The 23,206-nt window shown below is 39.3% G+C and overlaps 1 protein-coding gene across 2 annotated transcripts in view; it reads left to right on the top strand.

The window, feature by feature from the left end:
• The window catches only part of znf609b (zinc finger protein 609b), a 54,476-nt gene that overhangs the window by 17,454 nt on the left and 13,816 nt on the right, over positions 1-23,206 (top strand). For both annotated transcript variants that reach the window (XM_053238107.1, XM_026930779.3), the window contains exon 3: positions 22,288-22,513. In XM_053238107.1, the coding sequence (XP_053094082.1) occupies positions 22,288-22,513 (226 nt within the window). The remainder of the gene's footprint in view (positions 1-22,287; positions 22,514-23,206) is intronic.

The raw sequence follows: 23,206 nt of genomic DNA, 5'->3' as shown, positions 1-23,206 counted from the left end.
GTCAGAAAACTTAGTCATTCACTGGAGTCTCCTTACGGAAAACTTCACCACAGCTCCGATTACACGTGGTTTTTAATCCATTGCTGTGGAGTGTTCACCGTGCAAGTCCCTGTGAATGGGCTGTTACTATAGAAACGATATCGTATTAGAACAAGCGCATTAATAGAAACCTGGTCAGATCTGCTGTTATAGAAAACTAATCAACACCTTCTGACCAGTCAGCATTGAGAAGTGAGCAGCGCTGTAACAGAGCGGTAGTAGAGTAATAATGAAGGTTGGATTCTTCGACATTTAAAGGTTTTAGCTGTTAATAGTCTCAGAGGGATTTCGATGAGTTGATTGGTAAAGCAATCGCTCACAGAGGTGTCGCGTTAACGGAAAATGTCACGTTGATAAACACTTGGTGTAACGAGATGATGTCGGAGTTCCTGGCTCATGAGACGTGCGCTTACGCTGCCATTTTGAGACGAGTTTCTGCTGCTGACCTCTGAGTGACTCTTCAACCTGCATTCCAGCGTCCCAGAGTGCAAAATCTCTCTGCTGCATTAACACACACACACACACACACACACACACACACACACAGAGCGCTGAAAGGAAGATTTGTTGTAATAATTGAACTATTTTACATACACACAGGCTCTCTTCGGGCGGTCATCCAAAAAATTTCTGAGTGGATAAACTGTACAAGGTGGTGAAACGTCTCAGCCTCTCATGATCACAGATCTCGAAACAAAGCCCTTTTCCTTGGCATGTTTTTTCTTTCTTTTTTTTTTTAGCTTTGTAAGGCGAGGACGAGGGGTTCAGGACTAGTGTGGGGGAAGGGTGAGCCTTGAGCTTACACTGCTAATTCAGCTCCTGTAAAGCTGAGAGAGAGAGAGAAACAGAGACAGAGAGAGAGCGAGAGACAGAGACAGCTGTCTCCTATTGTCGGCTGCCGGATTTCCAGCATGCCTCATTTCACCTTTCAGGACGAACAGCGAGAAAGCTTGTGGGGGGAGAAAGGGAACGGGGGCATAAACAAGTAAAAGTCTGATAAATGAAAGATCTGTCAGACGCCTCAAGTCGCTACAGCCTCTTTAAATAGAAATCGGATGGATGTCCAGTCGGTCTGGTCAGTGGGTTAATAATAATAAGACGGGAGTGGGTTTTTCTTTCCCCCTGGTGGGGCGGGGGGGGGGGGGTGGGGGGCGGGGGGGGATAGGAAGCACTGCCCTGGTGTGTTTAGGGGAAAAAAAGAGGGCACTTCAGGAGAAATGAAATGGAAGATGAGGAGGAGGGTAAACTTTGGACTGGATGAAAGGCTGAAGTCTTTAACCTCCTACGCACTGAGTAGCTTGTCACAAAAAAGATCAAGATACTTTATTGTGTTGTCAATAACAGACAAGAATTTGTTGGGCATAAAGAGAAGACTAAATCCTCAAATCATAGCAGCACAAAACATAAAAAGGAACAGATGTGAAAGAAGTGCATGCGTGCTAGTTGTAGTGAGTTGTGTATTCTTTTTTTTTTTACTATGTGCTATCTCTTCAGTAACTGAACAACATTTCCCATCTGCCTCAGCATCACCTGAAAAAAAAGAAGACACAACAAAGCCAGAGATGGTGAATCATAAAGTCTGTAATAGTTCCAGCATCAGATCTTGCAGATATAATCATGGGTGGTTGAAGGGATTTCCCCTGGCTGATTTAACACCAGAAGTGAAAGTTGTTTTGCTTGTGGTGGAGACAAGAAAGCCTGAAGACACACCACACGGTTATTTGTGCTTTTCTCAAAATTAACATTCTAGAAAAATTCAAACGTTTTACCTCAGTTGTGTTTATTCGCTGTACATATATATATATATATAATCACTGAGGTGTTTATTGTCTCCAATCCAAACGTGTTGATTAAGTTTCCATGCCAGCACGGTTCTGACATGGGAATGTCTTCAAGACAGATGACTTTGCACTTTTCGATTTCTCGGTAACACGACAATTTGCTGATGACAAGATGCTGGTAACGGAGCAACTGTTTATAGCTGTTATAATGTAAGCAATAAGAGAAACTAACTCGTCTCGTGGATATTCCACAACATTAAATGTAACAATAAATGGTTAAAAAGTCTGACGTGTCGTTCTTTAATAACTTGGAAAATGTGATTGTTGGCAAATCATTGTGGTAATGGAGGAATAAAACACTTTTCGGATGCGCTGTTATAGGAAAGTGATTATCTCTGGCGTGGTAACAGTAACTCTGCTCTGTGTCAGGCCACAACGCATCGCATCACCTTTGTTGTGGTGGATTGTTGGTTAATTTCTTTCATAAAAGTCATAATGTCTCATGTGTTGCTTGTAGTTTGTTACTTGTGGGTGTTTGAGCTATTGAGCTGTTTGTTTGTTTGTTTGTTTGTTTTTTTAGTTCTGATGAAAAATAGTAGTAGCTATATAAAGCTTTAAAGCTAGTTAAAGACAAACTGAATAACTCACTAATCAGTGTGAAAACTGGTTGGTTGAGTCGTGTTACATGCTTAGTTACATACTGTTGCCAGATTAGTAATGCTAGCTAACTGTACTAGCTACACACACTCGCCTGAGTGATCTCTGCTGCTTTTTTCAAGTGTTATCTTCCTTCGTAATGTCTCGATACACATTTACTGAGAGATCGTATCTATGACAGGATAAGATGGTTATGAGTTTTTCTTTCGTTTTTTTTGCGTGAAACTGTAATTGGGAACAAATCGCAGATAGGAATAAAGTTGTGAGCGGGGTACTGGAGAAATGTTGGACCTCACAGAGGATTGGTCCAAGGAATTGTTCAAGCCAGTCGTTTGGATTTGTGGGTTTAACTAATTTGAACCAATAGAATTGAGAAAATCTGAATTCAGATGTTGCTTGTCGTGTTTTAGCTTGCCACTGCATTGAAGGAAAAAAAAAAACGTCTATTGCGTTGCATGAGTGCAAAACAATGGTAACTGTAGCAAAAGTGTATTGTTTTGTTCCTAACGCTTGGAACAAAGTGGATAGGTGGCGTTTAACAGGCGGGAGGTACCGAGTTTCATTCTCGTCAGTCACCTTCTGGAGAAAAGTGGTTTAAATAGGCTCTGTGGCGAGAGATTGGAGTTTCAGGTTATTCACCCTGCACCATTTTAAATTCCTCAGCATCGCCTACTCTCGCTGATCACAGGCACAGCTCACAAAGTCAGAGTGTGAATCGCAGTCATTAGTGTACAGAGGTGACACTACACAGCCCCCCGCTCCCCGCGACTGGGAGTTGTTAATCTACACAAGGCAAAAAGCGATCGTCTTGTCCTACAGTCTTGCTGCTAAGAGCGCATTAAAGCCAGAGCTGTGATGTATTAATAATAAGTGCACAGGCCTCGAGGTGTTGCCACACTGCGTGGAGGAAGAGCACAAACCCGTTGACCTGCAAAGCAAATTCATACGAGTCTAAAACAATATCTTTCGGCGGTGTGATTAATTGTGGAGGTGAGTGCCTGTAAGGGCCTGTAATTATTACCACAGTGTGCGTTTGGTTTCTTAGATACGAGGACAATAAAAGTGCTCAAATTTTCATCAGCTCAAAGACAAACGCTGAACCAGGAATCAGATCTGATTCTGTAGCCTCTCTGCTTGTTTCAGGATTGAGGATCATCCAGCATCATCACTTCCTGTCTCTAAACCCAGCGTCTTCCGAGAAGTTTGATTATCCAGTAAAGGCTTCTGATTGGCCAGAATTCACAGGTTTATATTAGCGCACTCGTTGTAATACGTTATCGTTTCTATAGCGACAACTTCCTCAGGGACCTGTACGGTGGATGCACTATGTAATCCAAGAGTAATAATAAACGGATTACAAACATATTCTTGTTTAACATGAAAAAAGTTTTGTGTAAGGCATTGTTTATTTAATATTTATGGAAGGAGTCTCCAGTGTCAGCACTTTGTAATGCTTCAGGACAGAGGAGGTTCTGGTTTCTCAGTAACATGACAAGGTGTGTGTGTGTGTGTGTTTTTGTATTAGAGTAAAAAGGGACAACTGTTCATAGCTGCTATGATATAAGCGATAATTTGTCAGATGTTCCACAACGTTAAATGTAACTGTAACTGGATAAAAAGCATGGTGTGTGGTTCATTAATGAGTTTTGCAATAATTGGCAATTCGCTGTGGTATAAGAGGAATAAAACATTCAGGCTGTGCTGTTAGAGGAAAACAATCACCTTCGCGGCGGTAGGAGTAACTCCGGGCTTCACCGCACCACCCTGTCATTGATTAATTTCCTAAAACTGCACACCTGAAGTGTTTTATTCCTTACATGCAAAGCCCACATTCTGTCTCTTCTTTGCAGCTTTGCTTCACAGTTTGCTTGTGCGGTTTGGAGAAGTCCAGTCCTTGAGGTGTATAAAAATTCAGTGAATGTTTTAGAAAAGGTATAAATATTCTGTTGTCAAGGAAACAGTGTTGTGTTTGGACATTGTGCTATTGTGTGTGGTAACACAGCCTAACTAATGCAGATCACATTTCAGTAAACGGGTAATGACCTTTAAAAATAACTCGATATAGAGATTCAGGAAAAGTCTTCAAGTCCGAGTGAAAAGCTCGCAAAGTTGCAGTTTATAATTAGCTTTAGCCTTCGTACTGTTGAAGTCTTCTGAAGCCTTGTTACTACAGTGTTCAGTGACTGAGTTCTTATTTGTCTTTTATTTCTCCGTCTGTTGAATTCTCAAATCTGATTAGTCAGAAGGTGTTGATTAGTTTTCTCTAACAGCGGCTCTGAGAAGAGAGGAATGCCGGCTGTAGTTCAAATCACAGGTCTATATTAATGCGCTTGATCTAATAGGCTATCGTTTCTATAGTAACAGGTCATTCACAGGGGGTTGGATGGTGGACACTGGTGGCTGGTGTCGCTACTGAAGAGCTCTTTTTAACGGTTATAACATATTTGTGTAACTTATCTGGAGCTGTCTAGGCTATCTGGAAGTAATGGCGCAGGGTCTCTATGAAAGAAAGCAGTCATGTGACCGGCATGTTCTCTGTATAGTTTAATCTGATGGGTTGTGCAGGTTGGGTCCTCTGGTGTTCAAACAGCGCAGTTGCATTAGACGCAAAATTAATAGAATGCTGATATCGCACATTTCCACGATGCACGTCGTCACATTTTTGCGTCATGGCATCGTTACACACTTACGGCTGACGTTTTGTTGTTTGCTAGCATGGACGTAAGGTCAAAAGAAAACCGATCAACTTGTCAGTCCACACGCAGGGTGTAGTTATCATGTCGTCTCATGCCCCGGAACGAGCTCGAGCACCATTTATACAAGTTAGACACTTTAAAAAGTAGCTGAAATCTCTCAGGCTTGTGATTTAGCTTCAGGCAGTTGTTAACATTTCATATCACAGAACTCTCGGACAGAGAGATTTATTTTCCCTTCATTTGATCAGCTTACGTTCTGACCTTTAGATCAGACATGGTAATTTATAGACGGTCTCATTTTTGGTAAAGGAACTTTTCAGTCTTCCTCTAAATCTTTCTTTATTCCCTCTCTCTTTCAAATGGCTGAGCAGTGAAAAGGCCTGAGGTTAACAAGTCTGCTGCTGTGTTTGACATCTTTGTGCAGTGGATTGAATTACTCTTCCCTTCATGAGGTTAGTGTCGCAGGAAAGATTGCTTTAAGAAGATTAGACGGTATTGTGGAAGATTTCTCTGTTGAAATCTCGCCTTTAGTTCATGTTTGCGGGTTCCAGAGCGTTCTTTTTACCCCGTTTTATAATTTGTCCCAATTTAAAAACAGGACTATGTGATTGAAGCAGAGAGGACTCACGCATTAGGAGTTATTCTGGTGGGATTGATGCACGGATGGATGGAAAGTGGCAGAAAGCTTTCCTCAGCAAGTCTCTGTTAGGACACGTTATTCCAGCTGCATCATGGTGACTGATCAGATGCGAATATGAAGCAAGGTCCTGATTTCAGAAGGCTTCTTTTTCTTCCATTTGAGTGAAAATAAAACAAAGCTGCAAGATATGTTAAAAATGTTTGGTATAATGATGTTTCACAGCTTTCTGCTCATTTAGTTTCCCTGACGCTTCCTCAACATTCACTAATTAGGTCCAAGGACTGATTTTAGGCTTCCTGCCAGGTTTGTTCAGAATATCTGACCCTGAACATTTGTCATTTTTAATTTATCACACATTTCATTAATTTGCCATACTGAACGTAAAATGGCTCTGACTAACAGCTTCCGTGAACATTTAACTAGAGCGGGATATAACGCGAAGATGTAATATCGATATCGTGTTAAACTCCAACAATTCAGGTTTTTGCATTAGTATTTTTATAACAACTGTAAACAGCTTGGAAGCAGCAAATTAGATTCAGATTGTAAAATGTTGCTTTTTATTGTCTGTTTACTTTCGTAGACTTGTTCACTGGCGTGTATATCATGCATCATAGAAGCGTATCGTGATGTGATATTTTTGTCATATCAGCCACCCATATGTTAGACATTTGATATTAAAATGTAGCAGAAAGTAGGGCTGGGCAATTTGATCATGTGATACCAATATCATGATAAATTATGTAACAATACACTTTTGTTGTGATGTGATATGATTTCAGAAGCAGCTGATTTGACGTTAAAATTTTGTTCTGAACCTTAATGTATTTTTATTTATTTATTTATTTATTATTAATTAGTTAGGTAATTTTAAATTTTTTTTATAAAGTGTGTGTATATATATATATATATATATATATATATATATATAATTTTTTTTTTTGTTTAGGATGATTAGGGTTTTTTTTACACTGCTGAGAAAATCTTGTGCTTTTTTCTTTCCCCTTCATTTGATTTTTAATCCTGAGCTGCTTCGCCTCATGAAGTCGTGACAAACTGGTGCTGCGTTCTTTGCAGTTAAATGTAATATTAGTATTTATGGTTCTGCTATATTTCCCTAGCCATTAAAGTTTAGTAAATTTAAAAATTGGAGATTTATAATAAATCCTGATGTGAACAAACTGGAATTTTTTCTTTTTGCTGATTGAGAATGCTCAGTCGTGGTTGATCTTGTGCCCAAAAATAAGTCTTCAGACTTTCATTGCTGTTTAAAGCTTTACAGATCTGGATGAAAGGATTATATTTCCTATGATAATACTCATCAAGCAGGCCCTTGTGCTCGGCACCGCCCTCTTCTTCTCCGGCTCTCTGAACGCAGGGCCTCTTTAATTCATCCCACAAAGGCTTTTCAAAAGGAGCTTAAGCTGCCGAGCGGAATGAAAAAGGCGAAACACGACGCCCCTTAAGGACCGATGCACTAATACTCTTTATTACGTGTGGAAGCTGTTGTGGATCATTTATTAGGCTGGTTTGAAAGCTTATTACTTTAGGAAAAGTATATCCTAAACAAATCCAAGCGCTGTTAAAAGTTCACAAGGGGGTGATGCACGCGCTACTGGGTGGTCTGGTGAAATTAGCTGGCTAACAATCGCAGGCTTGGTGTGGAGCTGACAGATGTGGCCTTTGGACCAGCACTCACCCTGATGAGTCCCTGAGGCTTTTTTTTTCCAGCTGAAATAAAATTGTGAACATGCCATGGTGATGATCAGGTGTAAAGGAAAGGAGCGAGTGTTGTAGGTGTAGACAGATGTAGATGGCCGGATGAGGTTCAGCAGTGTTGACTACAACAGCACTTCCATCTCATTTCATCTCATGCATGATGGAAAATCGCTTTATGGAAGCCGATATGCCTGTATTTATAAAGTAAAGAGTGATGGTTTTAAGGCGTGTAGTGTGTGGTGGTGCTAGAGGAGGAACGTTACTCCTGTTTCACGGAAGCTTTTCTCAGTAAGGAACTTCTTTTGTGCTTTATTTTTTTATTTATGTTAACATCACGTTACTTTAATTCTTGCCATGTACAAGCATAACGAGCGTCTGAAACAAGTGTTGGTAATTTGAGAGGTTCGTCACACTGGGAGGAAAAAACCATTTCCTTGCTTTGTCTGTTGCTCCACATGTGTTTGTGTCTGTTGGAGGTAGAACCACCCACATGGAGGCTCGCCTGTGTTTAGAGGAAGCAGCAAACGCATGACGTCTATAAATAGTTCTCAAGTCTCTAGGGACGGCTAGAAATACAAAAGGCTATTTGTTTGGAAATGGTTAATAACGTGATAAAAAAAAAAATGAAATGTCCGGTAATTCGTTCTTAATTATGTATCGAGGAGTTGTTCAAGGTGAATCACTATGAACATTTAACAACGTCTTTTGTTATATTATGTATTTTGCTGTAAGCATCAGATTTTATTTGTTATGGTGGCTGTGGATCCATAATTCCTATTCCTTGTGTGGATTCTCGTTAGTCTCTGTAAATAAAGAGTAATTAAATGATTAAAGCAGTTAATCAGCAGTGGACAAATCGCTTCCCCGGAACAAACAGATTATATATCCATGCTATCTTTTTTTTCTTTTTTTTTAAATGAACAGTTTGCCAATATATTATTACTTAACTGTCACCAGCATTTTTTCTTTTTTTTTTTGTGGCTTTCGCAAAAGAAAGGTTGTCACACAACGGATATGTTTGTTTAAACAGAGCAAGCTGCAGTTACTTTACCTTGAATCTGTTTCCATAGTCACATAATTAGCTTGTTATACTTTTGGCTTAGCAGCAAAATAACATGGCTTGTTTGGCTTGTAATAACATATTAAAACATATTTAAAACATATCCAGAAGATTTTAAGGATGGGAGAGATGACAAAAATATCTTAATCACAATTTTTACAATACATAACATGCATCACAATATGTAACGTTGTACTTTTTTTGTAATTTTTTATTTAAAAGTTAAAAGTATTATTATTATTATATCATTATATCGTCCATCCCTAATCCATAATCTTTTGATGTTTTTTTTTTTTTTAAATCAATTAAAATTGCAGGCTATATGAATTTTTCCTTTTTTTTCTCTCTCTCTCTCCATGAAATGGAGCACCATGAGTAAAAAAAAAAAAAAAAAAAAAAAGGCTAAAACATTATACTTGAAATAAAAAAATATATATATATTAATGTTGAGGTGTAGGATATTATTAATATCATTTGTGCACTATACATTAAATATAAAATATATTAGCTTGACCTGTAGAAAACTTCCACATTTTAGGACGTCAGCATCGTGATGCTGATTTCTTAAATAAAAAAAAAATTTCAAGTTTTTTTTTAAAAAAAAGATAAAGAGTCTTTTGGCACAGGGGAAAAAATTTAATTTGGGATGTTCTATAGAAAGTTTGGGCAGAAATCAGAGACGCGTATGACGGGAATGACAAATATAATATTAAGAGTGTCAGATGATTTGGAGCTTAAACTTAGTAATGAAAAAAGCCTTACTCTTAACCGACTGTGTGGACACTGTGCATGCAAGTGTTAATTTATGCATTTTGTGTACAAAATTTAGCTGTATATTCTTTTTTTTTTTTTTTTTTTTGCACACTGAAATGGATTATTTTGCCTAGACCTTTGTTTGTAGTTTAAGAGGATCTCACTGAGTTTACACATTGTCGAATGGTAAGCCTACAGATTTGCAGCATGTCTCTATTTGCTGTAAGATAAAGTGTACAAGTAAGCAAGGGGGCTAAAGCAGGAGAAATCCCCCACGCCTCTTAGCCGCTTATCTGGATTTCCTCTCCAGTCCAGCCTCCTCCTCTCTTCACCTCTCCTCTCCTCTCTTCTCGAGGGTGACCTTGACAAGAATGTGGATTATTATTGTAATAGATACTGTTGTGTGTGAGTGAGTAGCAGTCACACTGGGGAGGCGGTGGACAAGAGCAGGGCGTATGTAAGGACTCTGCCCTTTCTCACATATAGGCCTACATCTGCTTTTCCTCCTCCATAATCCCCCCCCCCCCCCCCCCCCCCAAATCTTGCTGTCTCTCTCTCTCTCTCTCGCTCTCTACTGTGTGCTGCATGTCGTCAGTGCTTGGCTTGACATCTGGATCATTTCTTTGTCTTCCCGACTCCTCGTTTGCATGTAAGAAAAGGCAGATCCAGGGCCTGTCGGAGGGGGGAAAAAAAAGCGTGAATCTGGAAAAGGAATAAATTCCAGTTCAAACAGACAAAGCATCTTTTACTAAGATGCCACACAATAACAAGCCCAAAGGCAGGAGCAGCATCGAGCAAGTCTTCCTTCGTGCATGTGCCACTGAAAAAGCTGGCAGCGTTCCTCCCTCCCACCATTCCTCCCTTCCCCCCTCCCTCATTTTCATTCTCAGACAGCAACCGTGAGGAATGCAGGTCGCCTCTTTGGGCTGAAGGAAGGAGGGCAGTTGAGGGGCCTCAGTCCTCCCCCGTGCCTTGCCTCCCCGAGGCGGTGAACAATACAGGGAAAGCCGGCCAGCTGCAGAGAGAGAGAGAGAGAGAGAGAGAGAGAAGGGGTGGGGGTTGGGTCAGACAGACCCGAGATGGAGGACAGCTCTTCAGGCACCTGCTGGGTGGAAGCCAGGCTGTAAAAGATCTGACTTTAAGGAACATGAGAGTCACTTGCGAACATTTGAGTTAGCAAACTGGAAACAGCTTATCCGTTCCAAGCTGTGCAGGTCAACACCACTAACATTCCCCTTATGTACAGCACAAAAAACTGCACCTTTGTTTTTCTCCCTGATGATTGATGCATCTGCACTGACGAAGTTGACATGATAATGGTCCATTTAGCATCCCAGGAGGAGGAAAAAACTCCAACGCAAGAGCTGAGGACGATCAGATGAGTGAGATTTGTGAAACTGCGTAATGTGAAAAAATACATTCATCATGAAACTAATTTCTAATGTCACGATTTGTATTATTCATCGCAACTCCATATGGATATTAATGAATTACTGCGTAAGATCACCATCCTGGATCTGGAATTCATGTGACGCCTGGAGGATGATGGATTAATCCTGTTCTTTCAGCCTCAAGCATAAAGGCTTTTGTTACGATGTTAAGCGATGCACAGAGCTCATTTCTAATAGGAAAGCTTATCTGGTGGAACAATTATAATAATCTTCATTACGTTTTGCCAAATTGAGCCTGAAAACAGGAATATTTCTATTGCTACACAATCCACGGTGCACAAAAGAGCCAGTTTCACCGGCTGTCAGGGTGGACGCATGACAAATGTAGCATTTCACCATACTGGATGATATTTCTGCAATACAGAATATGTATCACGATGTATAGGTCGGTTGTATTTTAAAAAAAAATTAAAAAAAAAAAAACCTTTAGGGAGGGAAAAATAGAACATTGTAATGTTTTAAGCAAGTTTAAAGATTCAGCACATGCTCTCATTCTAATGTTATTGTTTCTCTGATTTTCTCGCATATGGCAGAAACAAGCTTCAAAACATTCATTAATTGTTAACAATGCTTATGGTCTGCTCAAGCTGGTGAAAGTTTCTGTAAGATGATGTGTATTTAGTGTTTATGGAAGGAGTCTCCAGTGTCCGTGCTTTGTAACAGTCAGAGTTATGGCTGTAATTCTAAGTTTTCAGGACTGAGGGCTTTGCAGTAGCAACAGGAACTAAATGCAACTATAATTGGATAAAATGTACGAGTTCTTTAATTAAAAAAAAAAACATTCTAATCATTGGTAAATTACTGTCATGTAAGAGGCAAAAAGACTTCAGGATATGCTGACATTGGAAAAAAATCACCTTGTGGTGGTAACAGTAACGCAGCTTTCTGTCTCACAGTCTTGTTGTTGATTATTTTCCTCTAACAGCACACCTCTGTGACACTTTATTCCTTAAATATCATGGTATGATATGATGATTTATTAATTTCATATTTATCAACAGATAATTTTGGTATTCTGTTAAACAAATAACAAAACCAAATTGAACTTCATATTTATACTTATGTCCTGAATTTGTGCATAAAAAAGTACAAAAAGACAAACCAAATGAAATTTAAGTTTGTTGTTTAACAAGCTGCTCTTAAACTTAATATATATTGCTTCATCATTGCTGGTTATAAAAACAAACACGTTCTTAATTTTATAAATAGCACGTTTTGCGTTACATGCGGTGGTTGCTCTGCAGGTTGACGCTGCAGCACTACAGCTCTGTCTTAGCGCTCTGTCCCATAATGCACTGCACACAGTGGGGTTGAATCTCTCGGAGATTAATTCCACACCCTGAGCTGCCCCGGTGAACTGCACCAGGGGGGTAAATACACCAGACTGCATAAGGGCTGCGTCAGACACATGGCTTCCTCCAGCGCTCAGTGTGTGTTCTTTTTCGATTTCTAAAGTCTGTCTCTCTCTCTCTCTCTCTCTCTTATTAGTATTCTTATGTATTTTTTGCGCCCAAAATGCTTATCCAGCTTCCTCATTAACTACTAAATCCTGTCGCCTCCCACAGCGGGACTGCGTCCTGGTGTTAGGAGGCTTTGTGAGTTTATTGTAGTGTCTAATAAGATCTTATTTGTAGTCATTGGTATCAGCAATAAGTTTATTTGAGAAGAACACACTGTTTTTTCTGCCTCTGACTGTGTATCTTGAGTAATAACACATTAAAAGAATCAACAGTAGCAGTTTGTCTTCAAGCTCTTGCTGGTTTAAGAGGCGACTTAGAGACAATTACCTTCCTGTTAGAGCAGCACGAGTCATGACCAAACAGGAAGCACGATTTATCGACGTGGCATTAGGGCTGGGCGATATGGACAAAATCTTATCACGATATGGATTATTTCATATCTTGAAACGATATAGATCACAATATATAACATTTTTACTTAGATTGATGAAAAAAATGATCTATACAAAATAACTGAATGCATTCATGACTGGTCTGCGGCGTACCGTTTTCTGGTCAGTGTCTGATTTTATACCCGAACCTCGTCCAAATGACAGAAGTATCTCCCTTTTTTTAGGTACAAGTTGCTCATCTTTTAGTTGGGCTGATGCCTGTTCTGTGCCGGAGCGTTGCGGGGAGTTTCGCTCTGCCACACACTCCTCTATGTTTGTGTTTGTTTTTGTTACAGCGCACCGCTAGTAGCTCTTAGCTCCGAGCTTAGTGACGCAAATCGGCTGCAGAAAAGTGGCTTCTGCAACATTGGCGTTACAGACGATATAGGAAAATATCTATCAGTGTAGCTATTTTTCTATCATCCTATCGCACAGCCCTACTTGGAATTGAGATCACGGTTATTCGACCGATTCTGTGTGGACCAATACATACGAGGGTGAGTGAAATGAAATCTTTAAAAGTGTGACATAGACGAGAGCTGTATCGGAGGAATCCGGACACTCGTTAAGCGCCGGGACACGAGATGGACATTACGTTAAAAAAATGATGCTTTTTTCTACGATACAGGATACACATCATGATATACAGGTTTGCTGAGACACTGTTGGCAAATCAGTAGTGTTGCATTAAAAATGCTGAAAAGGAGAGGCTTTTTAAATTTTTTTATTATTATTTTTTTTAATTCTGTCAAAATGTTACCATTCTACAATTTTAAAGATCCAAAACAAGCACTCGTTCTGGCACGTTATCATTTCTGTGACAACTTACACCGAGACTGGTAAGATTGACGCTCTGCATAAATAGACCAAACGCATGTAATCATCAATATAGTGAAGTTTTCTCTAAGGAGACATTTATTTAGCATTCTTGGAAGGAGTCTCCAGTGTCCGTGCTTTGTAACAGTCAGTGTTAAAGCTGTAACTTTACGTTTTCAGGATGGAAAGCTTTGCAATTGTTTTTGTTTTTTAAGGAGAGTTGAATCGGAGGAATTCGGGCACTGGTTACACACAGGAACACTTGCACTGTTCCAAGGTTAACAAACCTGTATATTGTGCTCGTGTATTGCAAGTTAAAAAATAAGTAAACAAAAATATTTAAACACATACGTTAAAGTTAAAAAAACAGCAATATTAACAACTGGTTAAATAATGAGTTTCTGTTATTCTGTCAAGATCGTGGGAGAAAATCTGTCTAGATAAACTCGCTCCATGTAATGCGACTAGTTTGGAGTGAGATGGTGCATGCATCCATGACTCACTCACTTCATTAATTTATTTCATACGATTTAGTCAGTTTGCTATTATTGATAGCTGTTTTTAGAATTTAATGTTCAGTACACTATATAGAACATTTGTTTTAGGACACAGCTCGCCGACGTTGTTTCTCCCCTTTCTTCTGTACTCTCACTGCTTCAGGTGTGTGTGTGTGTGTGTGTGTGTGTGTGTGTGTGTGTGTGTGTGTGTGTGTGGTCATGTGACCAGCACCGTCACATTATAGAAGGTGGAACAGTGGTGTTTTGTTTTATCTTGCGTGAGAAATGAATCGAGATCATGATTTTAACGATTTTTTGAGCAGCCCTAATTCCACTTTCAAGCTGACTTAATCAAAAAGTTGTTTTTTTTTTCATGTCAACTGTCATATGACACTGCAAGGGTGAGGGCTATCACATGCTTCCTTCAAACCACTGCGTCACAGGGCAGTGAAACACACTCGGAGGAAAGTGCTATCTGCCCTCTTCCACATACATTCAAACTCACAATTTCAGGACGATAGACCGAACGCTTTTTTTTAATTTAAATATTGATAAATATTAATAAAATCATGTAGCAGTAGTTTGGTTTCTTTCTGTTGTTTTTGTGAAGAAGAATAAAGAGGCCACTGTGAGTCAGAGAGTTTGTGGAATATTGTGTGTGTGTGTGTGTGTGTGTCAGAGTCAGAGAGAGCAGCAGAATTGACTCGAGCTATCAGAGCGTCATGTCTGATTGAATATCAGCTTGGCTTAGCAGCTCCTCTTGTTAAAGGAGGGAGAGCAGAACATATGCTTAAGAGTGCTGGACTTTTTTAAATGCTCGAGCTGAGTAATCTGATCAGTGCAGTTCGGTTATCTTAGCAAGCCAAGGAGCAGTGAAGTAGAGCTGACATATTACTCCTTAAAGGCATGACCCGACAGCTTTCTACACACACATTCAGCTTCGGTCTGCAAGCCTGTCGCTTATACTCGTCTACCAGTTTCAGTTTTTTTATGTAAAGCTGAGATTGATTATCAACAAACATATCTTCCTGAGAAAATCTAGAATTGCTTTTGTCTGGGTTTTTTTTTTATTTTTTATTTGATTTAAGCTGGCTTAACTAAGCTCAATTTTGCTGTCACAATATGACATAAGTAGTGCTGGACTGATTGATCAGCATGATCGATTAATTAGGCCTCGGTCAAGCATTTTAAGGTGCTGGGGATTGGCTTTTTGTCCACCCCAGCAATCAGTATACTGCCTTCAAACACAATAAAACGCCTCAGAGAAAGCACTTGGCATCGGAGCTTTTGCTTCCGGAGAACAAATGGTAAGGTTGAATTCCAAGCCCTCAGCGTTGCTTAAGCTAGCCTCTTACTAGCCTCTAGGTAATTACTGGAAAAAGAATCAGCATCATGTCTGCCACAGTTTATCCACCTTGTTGTGAAACGCAGAAGTAATGGCACATATTTCCTCTTTTTGCGAAAGACTTTCGGTTTGATCCGTAAGCACTTGCTTGTAAATGCACTAAAGTAACAGGACTGCTGTGAGTTCTTGCTGCTGTTTGTTCTGACGATGCAGTTACTATTGTTTTTTTCTGTTAAGGAGACTTGTGTTTGGAGGAAGACATGAACAATGTCACTCAATTTTCGATACCTAACTGCATTTCCAAGTATTTTTGTACAAGTAGAACCATCAGTAGAAAACCTTTACTTTTATTCAGGTACAAGACTTTTTGCAATTTGTTGTCTGCTACTTCTGAACTATGTGTATCTATTTGACTATGCAAAGGTACTGTTATGAACAGACGTAGCTAATGTTAGCTTGCTAGCTAGCTAGCCAGTCTCGGGGTTATATCAAAGAACAAAGAACTCCTGAAATAACTTTTTCCTTGTCTGTATCGGCTGTTGTTTAGCGACACTGGACACCATTGGGCAAGCAACTAGCTAATCTCAGTAACATTGAACTTCATTCACACGCACAATAACTTGTTGATGTTCTCCTGAAAATACGCCAGCGGAGCCCAAACCCATCTCTGGATACGCATGCTCATCTGTAGTGCTTCTGTCCACAAAGTGAAAAGAGCAAACGTATGGTGGCTTTGGTGGTTTCTTTAGATTAAAAGTTTTTAACCAAATCTAACGAGCTTCTTCATGTTTTAGGAGGCAGATGGAGCTGTAGTGCGCGGTTTACGGTCAAAACACACCTGCTTTAAGAAAACTTCTCCTTTGTGTCAGTTATTAAGGCAATCCCTAACTGCGCAAAGATTAGTTGTTGCTTTTTCACAAATCTATAAGTATTAAGTTAAATATAAGTATATAAGTTAAATGCCAGTGTCGATAGATACAGTGATGTATAAAGGTAGCCAGCTAACAAAGCCAGAAATGGATTTTTATAACACAAATTAAACAGACCGAGTTCGTCGGAGCGCTGAAAACTAGGTGGATAAGATGAGCAGTGTTTACTAGCCTCTAGATCATTTCTGAAAAAAAAAAAAATTCAGCATCATATCTGCCACCATTTATAAGATAAGCAGCACAAGACCTTGTGCAGTGTGATGAGTATTAACCCTAAAGCAGTGTATTTATATCGGATCCGATTTTTCCCAGTCTGTTCTTCTGATGGATTTTTATACATAGCTCAGCTAAACAAGGAGCATTATCAGCCATTTGTAAGATATCATTATCTGAAAGAAAGTAACAATAATAAACACGGCATCCTCAGGGCAACCCTTAAACAATAAATCATTTGCGATAATTGTTAAAGAAAGAATGATCATCAGCTGAGTATTGATCTGAAATGAAAAATGGAGCATCCTCGGTTTGATTTGCATATTTCCTGCTTATTAGGTATCATCGATCACGTCAGCGTTTCTCAGCCCCAGGCACGGCTCTCATTCACAGATTGATTGATTCGGCTTAGTCGGCTGCCTGGAGAGGCAATTGTTTTATTCTCTCAATATTACTTCCTGTAAAGAGGTCTAGTGGGAAACGCTGGATGGCTGTCCTCTTAGCAACAGGTAAACACGCAGACGCTGTTGCTGAGGAGTTGGGGTTCAAGGGGAATGCGTGGCTCTGCATGTGAATGGTTCCTTCTTTATAAAATGTCATCATTCTGTAGATCGCTCTGGTCTGTCTTTCTGTTCATTATAACTTAGTGCCTAGTCGCTGCATTCAGCTCTGCTTGGGCTTCATTATGAGCTGCATTTGCTCCCAGCTGTCCATTTGTACTGGAGCTATATTCCTGTACAGCTAGGGTGTGCTCTTAATGACAGTAATGCTCATTCTACAGAGATAGACAAATCCTAAATCCATTAGCTAGCACACTGGCTAAGCGAAAGCTCACGTGTGTTGCTCAGTCCCATGCCCAGAAAACTTATTGGCTAAGTGGTAGCTAATGTACTATAACGTACGGCGAGTTAGTTGGATAGTTAAGTGCATTACTACAGACTAGAAGTGAGCAAAATGACAAAAATACCATATTACGATTTTCAAAGACATTTATACGATACACAATGTCCATCACAATATATAGTTTTAGCTAATAAACTTTCAGAGAAACAAACAACTGTGTCTGTTTAATATCTTTTTGAAATCTGTAAAAATTGTATAAATTCAGTACAAAATTTTAACATAAATTTTGCGGCTTCCAGGCAGTTTACAGTTATTCAAAATGATGATGGTATCTGAGATATAGTGATGTAATTTATCACAATAACGATATTATATCGTCATTTTATCCAGTTCTCTTTTTACTCGATTTCAACGCATTTCTGTGGTACGTAATGGGTTTCCTGATTTATAGGTTTCTTAACAAACTACCAGCAAAACTTTTAAAAAATAAACCATGTAATAATAAATACAGAAAATAAATTAAACATTGAAAAACAACTGACAATTGTTTAAAAATTTGTAATTGTTTGTACTTTGTTGCAAACAATTACAATTGTAGTTTGTAATTGTTATTTTAAAAAAAATTATGATAACTTGAGCTCAGAAAAGTATATCGTGACAATTTATCGGTGTTATGTGATCATATCACCTGGTTCTACTACAGACTAAGAGAAAGAAACAAGTTTATGATCGTTAGAAACTTTGTTAGAAGACGACAATGTAGCACGTCATCAGCAAGTCATTAACAATCTTTCGGCTATTAGCCGTGGTGTTTTGTCTTTGCATCTCACGTAAAATAAGTTGAGTGTATTTTATCTCAGTATGTTTATTCGCGAGGTAGCTGGAGAGTTGGAGAACAGCTTTGCATTGGAATTCTTTGTATCCTGACGCAGAAAACATCGTCTGTCATCCGTGTACGATAATTAATCCGTCTATTAAGAATTGTTATAGCATCAACGATGCCGTGTGCGTAGTGAAGCAGGTGGTGGGAATTGAATTAGGGCTGTATGTTATTAAAGAAAAACGCGATATGCAATAACTTGTTAAATTATGCGATATGCCGTACAATAATGCTATAAGTGTGTAAAATCAATTTAAATTTTATATGTATATATATTTATGTATTTAAAAACTGAAAATGACAACCAGTATGCATGTTTCGTGTTCTTTTGAGGAAAAGAAAGCATTCCCTGCTATCTTCATCGCCCTAAAACTTTGATTTTTTGTACCTTTTTGAAGTATTAAAATCATTCACTTATCGCAAGTCCTTGCAATGTGCATATCGTGATATTTACATTTGTGATATTTTGATAAATTTGATATATATTGTGCAGGCTTAAATTAAATGTAGCCACACTAAATGAAAACATTTGTGTGAGTATATAAGGAGTATTTTTTCTTTCTCTGTTTTAGGAAGCTACAAAAAAAATAAGCGCTGTAATTCAATTTCTAAATGCATATTTTTGCCCTTATTGTCACTTTGCACTTGAAGAAAATAAAATATATCTGCCAGAAAAAGCTGTCTTGTTGAAGTGCTTTATTTATAGAGCTAAAACTTAAATTGCCAATTAAGAAATAAATTACTTTTTTATGGTTCGCTGAAATGGAAGGCATCAAGCGTCTGGAGATCGTCGATAAACATAAAGCGCAAAAATGTTGGCACACGCGTGTTTCTGCTTAAACTAATAAGTCTTTAAAAAGAAATTGACTGCACAGATGTCATCGTTTGATGGATCGGTAGCCATTACAGGGCTGTGAGCTTGTTTTTTTTCCTCCTGAAGACAGATTGCTTTACATCCTTCTCGACACGTTGTAAGTTACACGGCGAGTGAAATGGAGTCGGGCTTTGAAGTGTTAAGTGTATGCGGGCACAGCTGCCATGTGTAATCTGCCGAGTGTTTCCTACATCTCCTGTTCTTGTGTTTCACGCTCGCCCGAAGAATGGCCTCCTGCTCACGCCGTCAGCGCTAGAAGCAGCTCTCTCTGCTACAGGTCTCGGAATTAAAGCTGCCTAAATTCTCCAAGTGCAATCTGGAGTGTAATCTGATTTTCCTCTGTGTGCGTGTGTGCGCGCGTGTGTGTGCGTGTGGTGAGTTGCTCTGTTTAATACCACTTGTTGACAGGGCAAGGTGTTAGTTCTCGTTGGAGTGGTCCTCCGAGCCATTTCGCTGATTATCACTGACCCGTTCACATGCACGCTTACACGCTTGTGTAAATAAAAATATCTGAATAAAGATTATTTAATAATATGATTACAGAAAGTCGTGATGAAATCATATTAAGCATGATTGGATTTGTGCTCAGAGCCTGAATGTTGTAACTGAGTGTGTGCTACGCTGTCATTGCTCTGCTTGTTATTTAACTGAGCAGTGATGCGTGATGACTTTATAGGGAATGTCGAATGTGATGCTATAAAATATCAGGAATTCAAAGTTAACTTGTCTTTAGAAAATGGATTAAATTCTAAGATTGACCTAATTGCTCTGAATTTGATGAAGGAATAGTGTCCTTATCCAGTGTAAATATCAGTCTAATTCAACACACATTATGAATGTTAAATTAACTCACCAAAGCCTTCCGTCAAACTGGTGTTCTTTTTTTTTTTTTTTTTTTCCCCTCCAGCTACCTCAGTTTTCATCCCTGTCGATATCGTTGCTTAAAATCCCTATTAAGTGACACATCTTTGACAACCGATAATGGCTGGTTATCTAGTGGAATCAGTTCCATCACTGTGCTCGTGTTGTACTCTTGGTGTCCGTCAAAAATGGACTACACAGTTTAGTCACTAATTGTGAGTGTTGTGCTGTTACATCCGCCTTAACTAGTCCTGCTGGCTTTACTCACTGTACTCAGTTGTATGAGGTGCTCTTACGTGTCGGATCCGGTCAGTGGGGTTAAAGCTCTTTGTTTTGCGTGTAGTTTTGGCTCGGTCTGAGACAGATATTGTGGAAAGAAACGGTATACAGGTAATGTTTCGCTTGAGCACACGCTCTTGTCTTTGTTTTTCTCTTCAGCACGTAGCGAAAGTTGGCTCACGTTTTGCATCATTGATCTGCTCGTTGTATTGCAGGTAAATATGACATTCTGTAATAGAATATTGTGAACTCATAAATCGTGATAAAAGGTCAGGCAGTTCTAGTGATGTATGTAGTGATACAGAGATATGACTCGGATAAAAATTAATGCTAATGAAGCGCCTGGGATGGAATCCAAATTTCAGACGTCGTTTTTACTCCTTCAAAGTCCAGATTAATTGATTTGTCTTTTGTTGTAAATTCTTGTTTTCTCCCTCAAACTTTCTTTACCCCAAATGTGTGTCTATTAAATCACTCCGCTGTAAATAGAAACCCAAAAATCTTTACAAATGGCCATATGTGTCCTGAAGAACATTTATGGACTTTGTTAAAAGATTTAGAGATGTAAATACATTAGTCTTTCAAACAGTCACAAAAAATGTAATGAATATAGTATATTATATAAAATACAGTAAAATATTTCTCAGTTTATTACAGTAGTCTCGAGTCAGGAACACTTTCCTTCATTCTCACTCTGTCTCAGATTGTTAGTTTGTAGTGTTATGTGTTTAGCTCATGTCCCAAATAGTATACAGTAGGTCAAAACGAGCCACCAGTGTGCTAGCAAGTGGTTTGGGATTCAGATAAAGCCACTTTGGATGTGAAGTTTTAGCTTTGTTTTGATACCAGTAAATTACACAAAACAGATGAAAATGTAAGCCTTGATTTCATTTGGTAAAATAAGACTATAAGATATGACAATATACATTCCAGACTTTTAAATCATAATTAAATCTTAAAAGCTAATGTTTTTTGGATTTTTTTTCCTACAAGCTTGTTAGCACTAGTAATAACTGTGACCTGAAAGTGTAATAACAAACTGTCCTCTTTCAGGTTTGTTCTGTGGATTTATAAAAAAAACCTGCACTGTGTTGTGCTTTTTAATCAGGTTTATAACTCATTATCCATCAATTACGTGAATTTACGGTTGTACCGATGCACCTGGTGTGAAGAATAGATTACGTGTGTTAACTGCCGAACGATTGCTGGCCTTACGTGTTAAATGTAATGTGTTAAACCTTTTCACTACCATCGAATTAGGCCAGAAATCTCTCCAAAGGCAGGATGAAGGCACTCAAATATGATGTAGGCTGAAAGTGGTGGTGCTGTTGGGGAGGTGGAGCGGGTCTTATTTTCTGCGAGTGCTGTAGATCTGACAGTTGGATGATGACTTGCATGTGCTGTTCACACACCAGCCACTGCTTTGGCAAGTCACAGTGATCATAAATCACCAAGTGGTTAAGACGACATTAGATTTTCGCCTCAGCATCATGTTTCGCACCCGGGCTCAAAGAAAGTAATGGAAATTTTGAGCCTGTTATGATCTCACTCCAATGTGATAATTACGCCATTGCACTTCTCCGAGGGTGAATGAGGCCCTTTTTTCTCTCTGTGGATCTCCTGATGGCTTTCCTCTTATCAGAGCCAGAATTCCACCCGACCCCTGAGACGTTAACTCACCTAATCCTGCCTTTTTTTTTTTTTTTTTTTTTTTTTTTTTTTTTTTTTTTTTTGCTTTTGCTTTTGCTTTTTTTTGCTTTTGTGCTTAAGTCGTTCCATTTTATTCCTTCCTCTGTGGTGCACAATTTTAATCCCATGATGCCTTTCCATTTTCATTTGTACAGCATTAAACAGCCTTGTCTTCTGTTCTGTTTGAGAACAGTTTGGCTTGCAGATGCTGTTTGTCTCATTTCCTGTTATGGATGTTAAGATACTTGTAGCTTTTCCATATACTTTTTTTTTTTTTTTTTTGAGGATCAACGTGGTTATATTTCATCAAAGTACTCTTACTGTCTTCTCTGATTAACTGGCTTTTTCTTCTTCCTGTTTCCCTGGTAATGCAGATGGAGTCTCCTGTCTCTACGCCAGCCCCGCCTCCGCTCCACCTTTTAGCCTCGGTGGGAAACAGCGACATCGCCTCGCCGTGTGAGCAGCTGATGGTGCGGACGCGCTCGGTGGCCGTCAACACATCCGATGTGGCACTGAGCACAGAGCCTGAGTGCCTGGGGCCCTGCGAGCCTGGAACAAGCGTCAACCTGGAGGGCATCGTGTGGCAAGAAACCGAGGACGGTAAGGACTCTATGGATGTTTCTATTGCCGAAATGATCCCACAGGCACGTAGCACGTATCTTGTGTCCGGGCTTTTTATTAAGTAGCTTAAAAAAAAACGACTATTCTTTATTGACTGTCACAATTTTTTATTTTTATTTTTTGTACTGATACCGAAATGAGTAACCTACGTCACCGTGGAACAACTTATTTAGCTCTGTTTAGGTTGGCTGCTGTCATGTGCTGCTAGTACTGCTAGTGCCACACCTTAGTTGTTGCAGTGGTGGCTCAGTGGTTAAGGTTCTGGATTACTGATCAGAAGGTCGGGGGAACAAACCCCCAAGCTGCCACTGTTGGGCCCTTGATCAAGGAACGCCATATCATGGCTGACCCTGTGCTCTGACCCCAACTTCCTAACCAGCTTGGATATGCAAGGAAAGAATTTGAAGGTTTATTAGGTAATAGTAGTCCTTTGTTTTCTCAAGATTAGGTCTCTAACGGTTAGGCAGGTTCGACATTTGAATGATTCCCACCCATGTTCACAAAGCTCTGCCCCCATGATCTACAGTGGCCTGTAGAGTCTCTCTAAAATGACTGACAGTAGGCGCATCCAAACACAAACGATCATTCCGGACCAGAAGTCCGTTTTCCAGACAGGTTTTCTTAGCGACATAGTAGACTTTTGCTAAGGCCAACTTAATCCATTTTTTATGA

Source organism: Pangasianodon hypophthalmus, chromosome 11 (assembly GCF_027358585.1).
Source record: "Pangasianodon hypophthalmus isolate fPanHyp1 chromosome 11, fPanHyp1.pri, whole genome shotgun sequence".
NCBI lineage: Eukaryota > Metazoa > Chordata > Actinopteri > Siluriformes > Pangasiidae > Pangasianodon > Pangasianodon hypophthalmus.
Note: the sequence above shows the minus strand (reverse complement) of the source record. Positions and strands in the feature narration are given on the sequence as shown.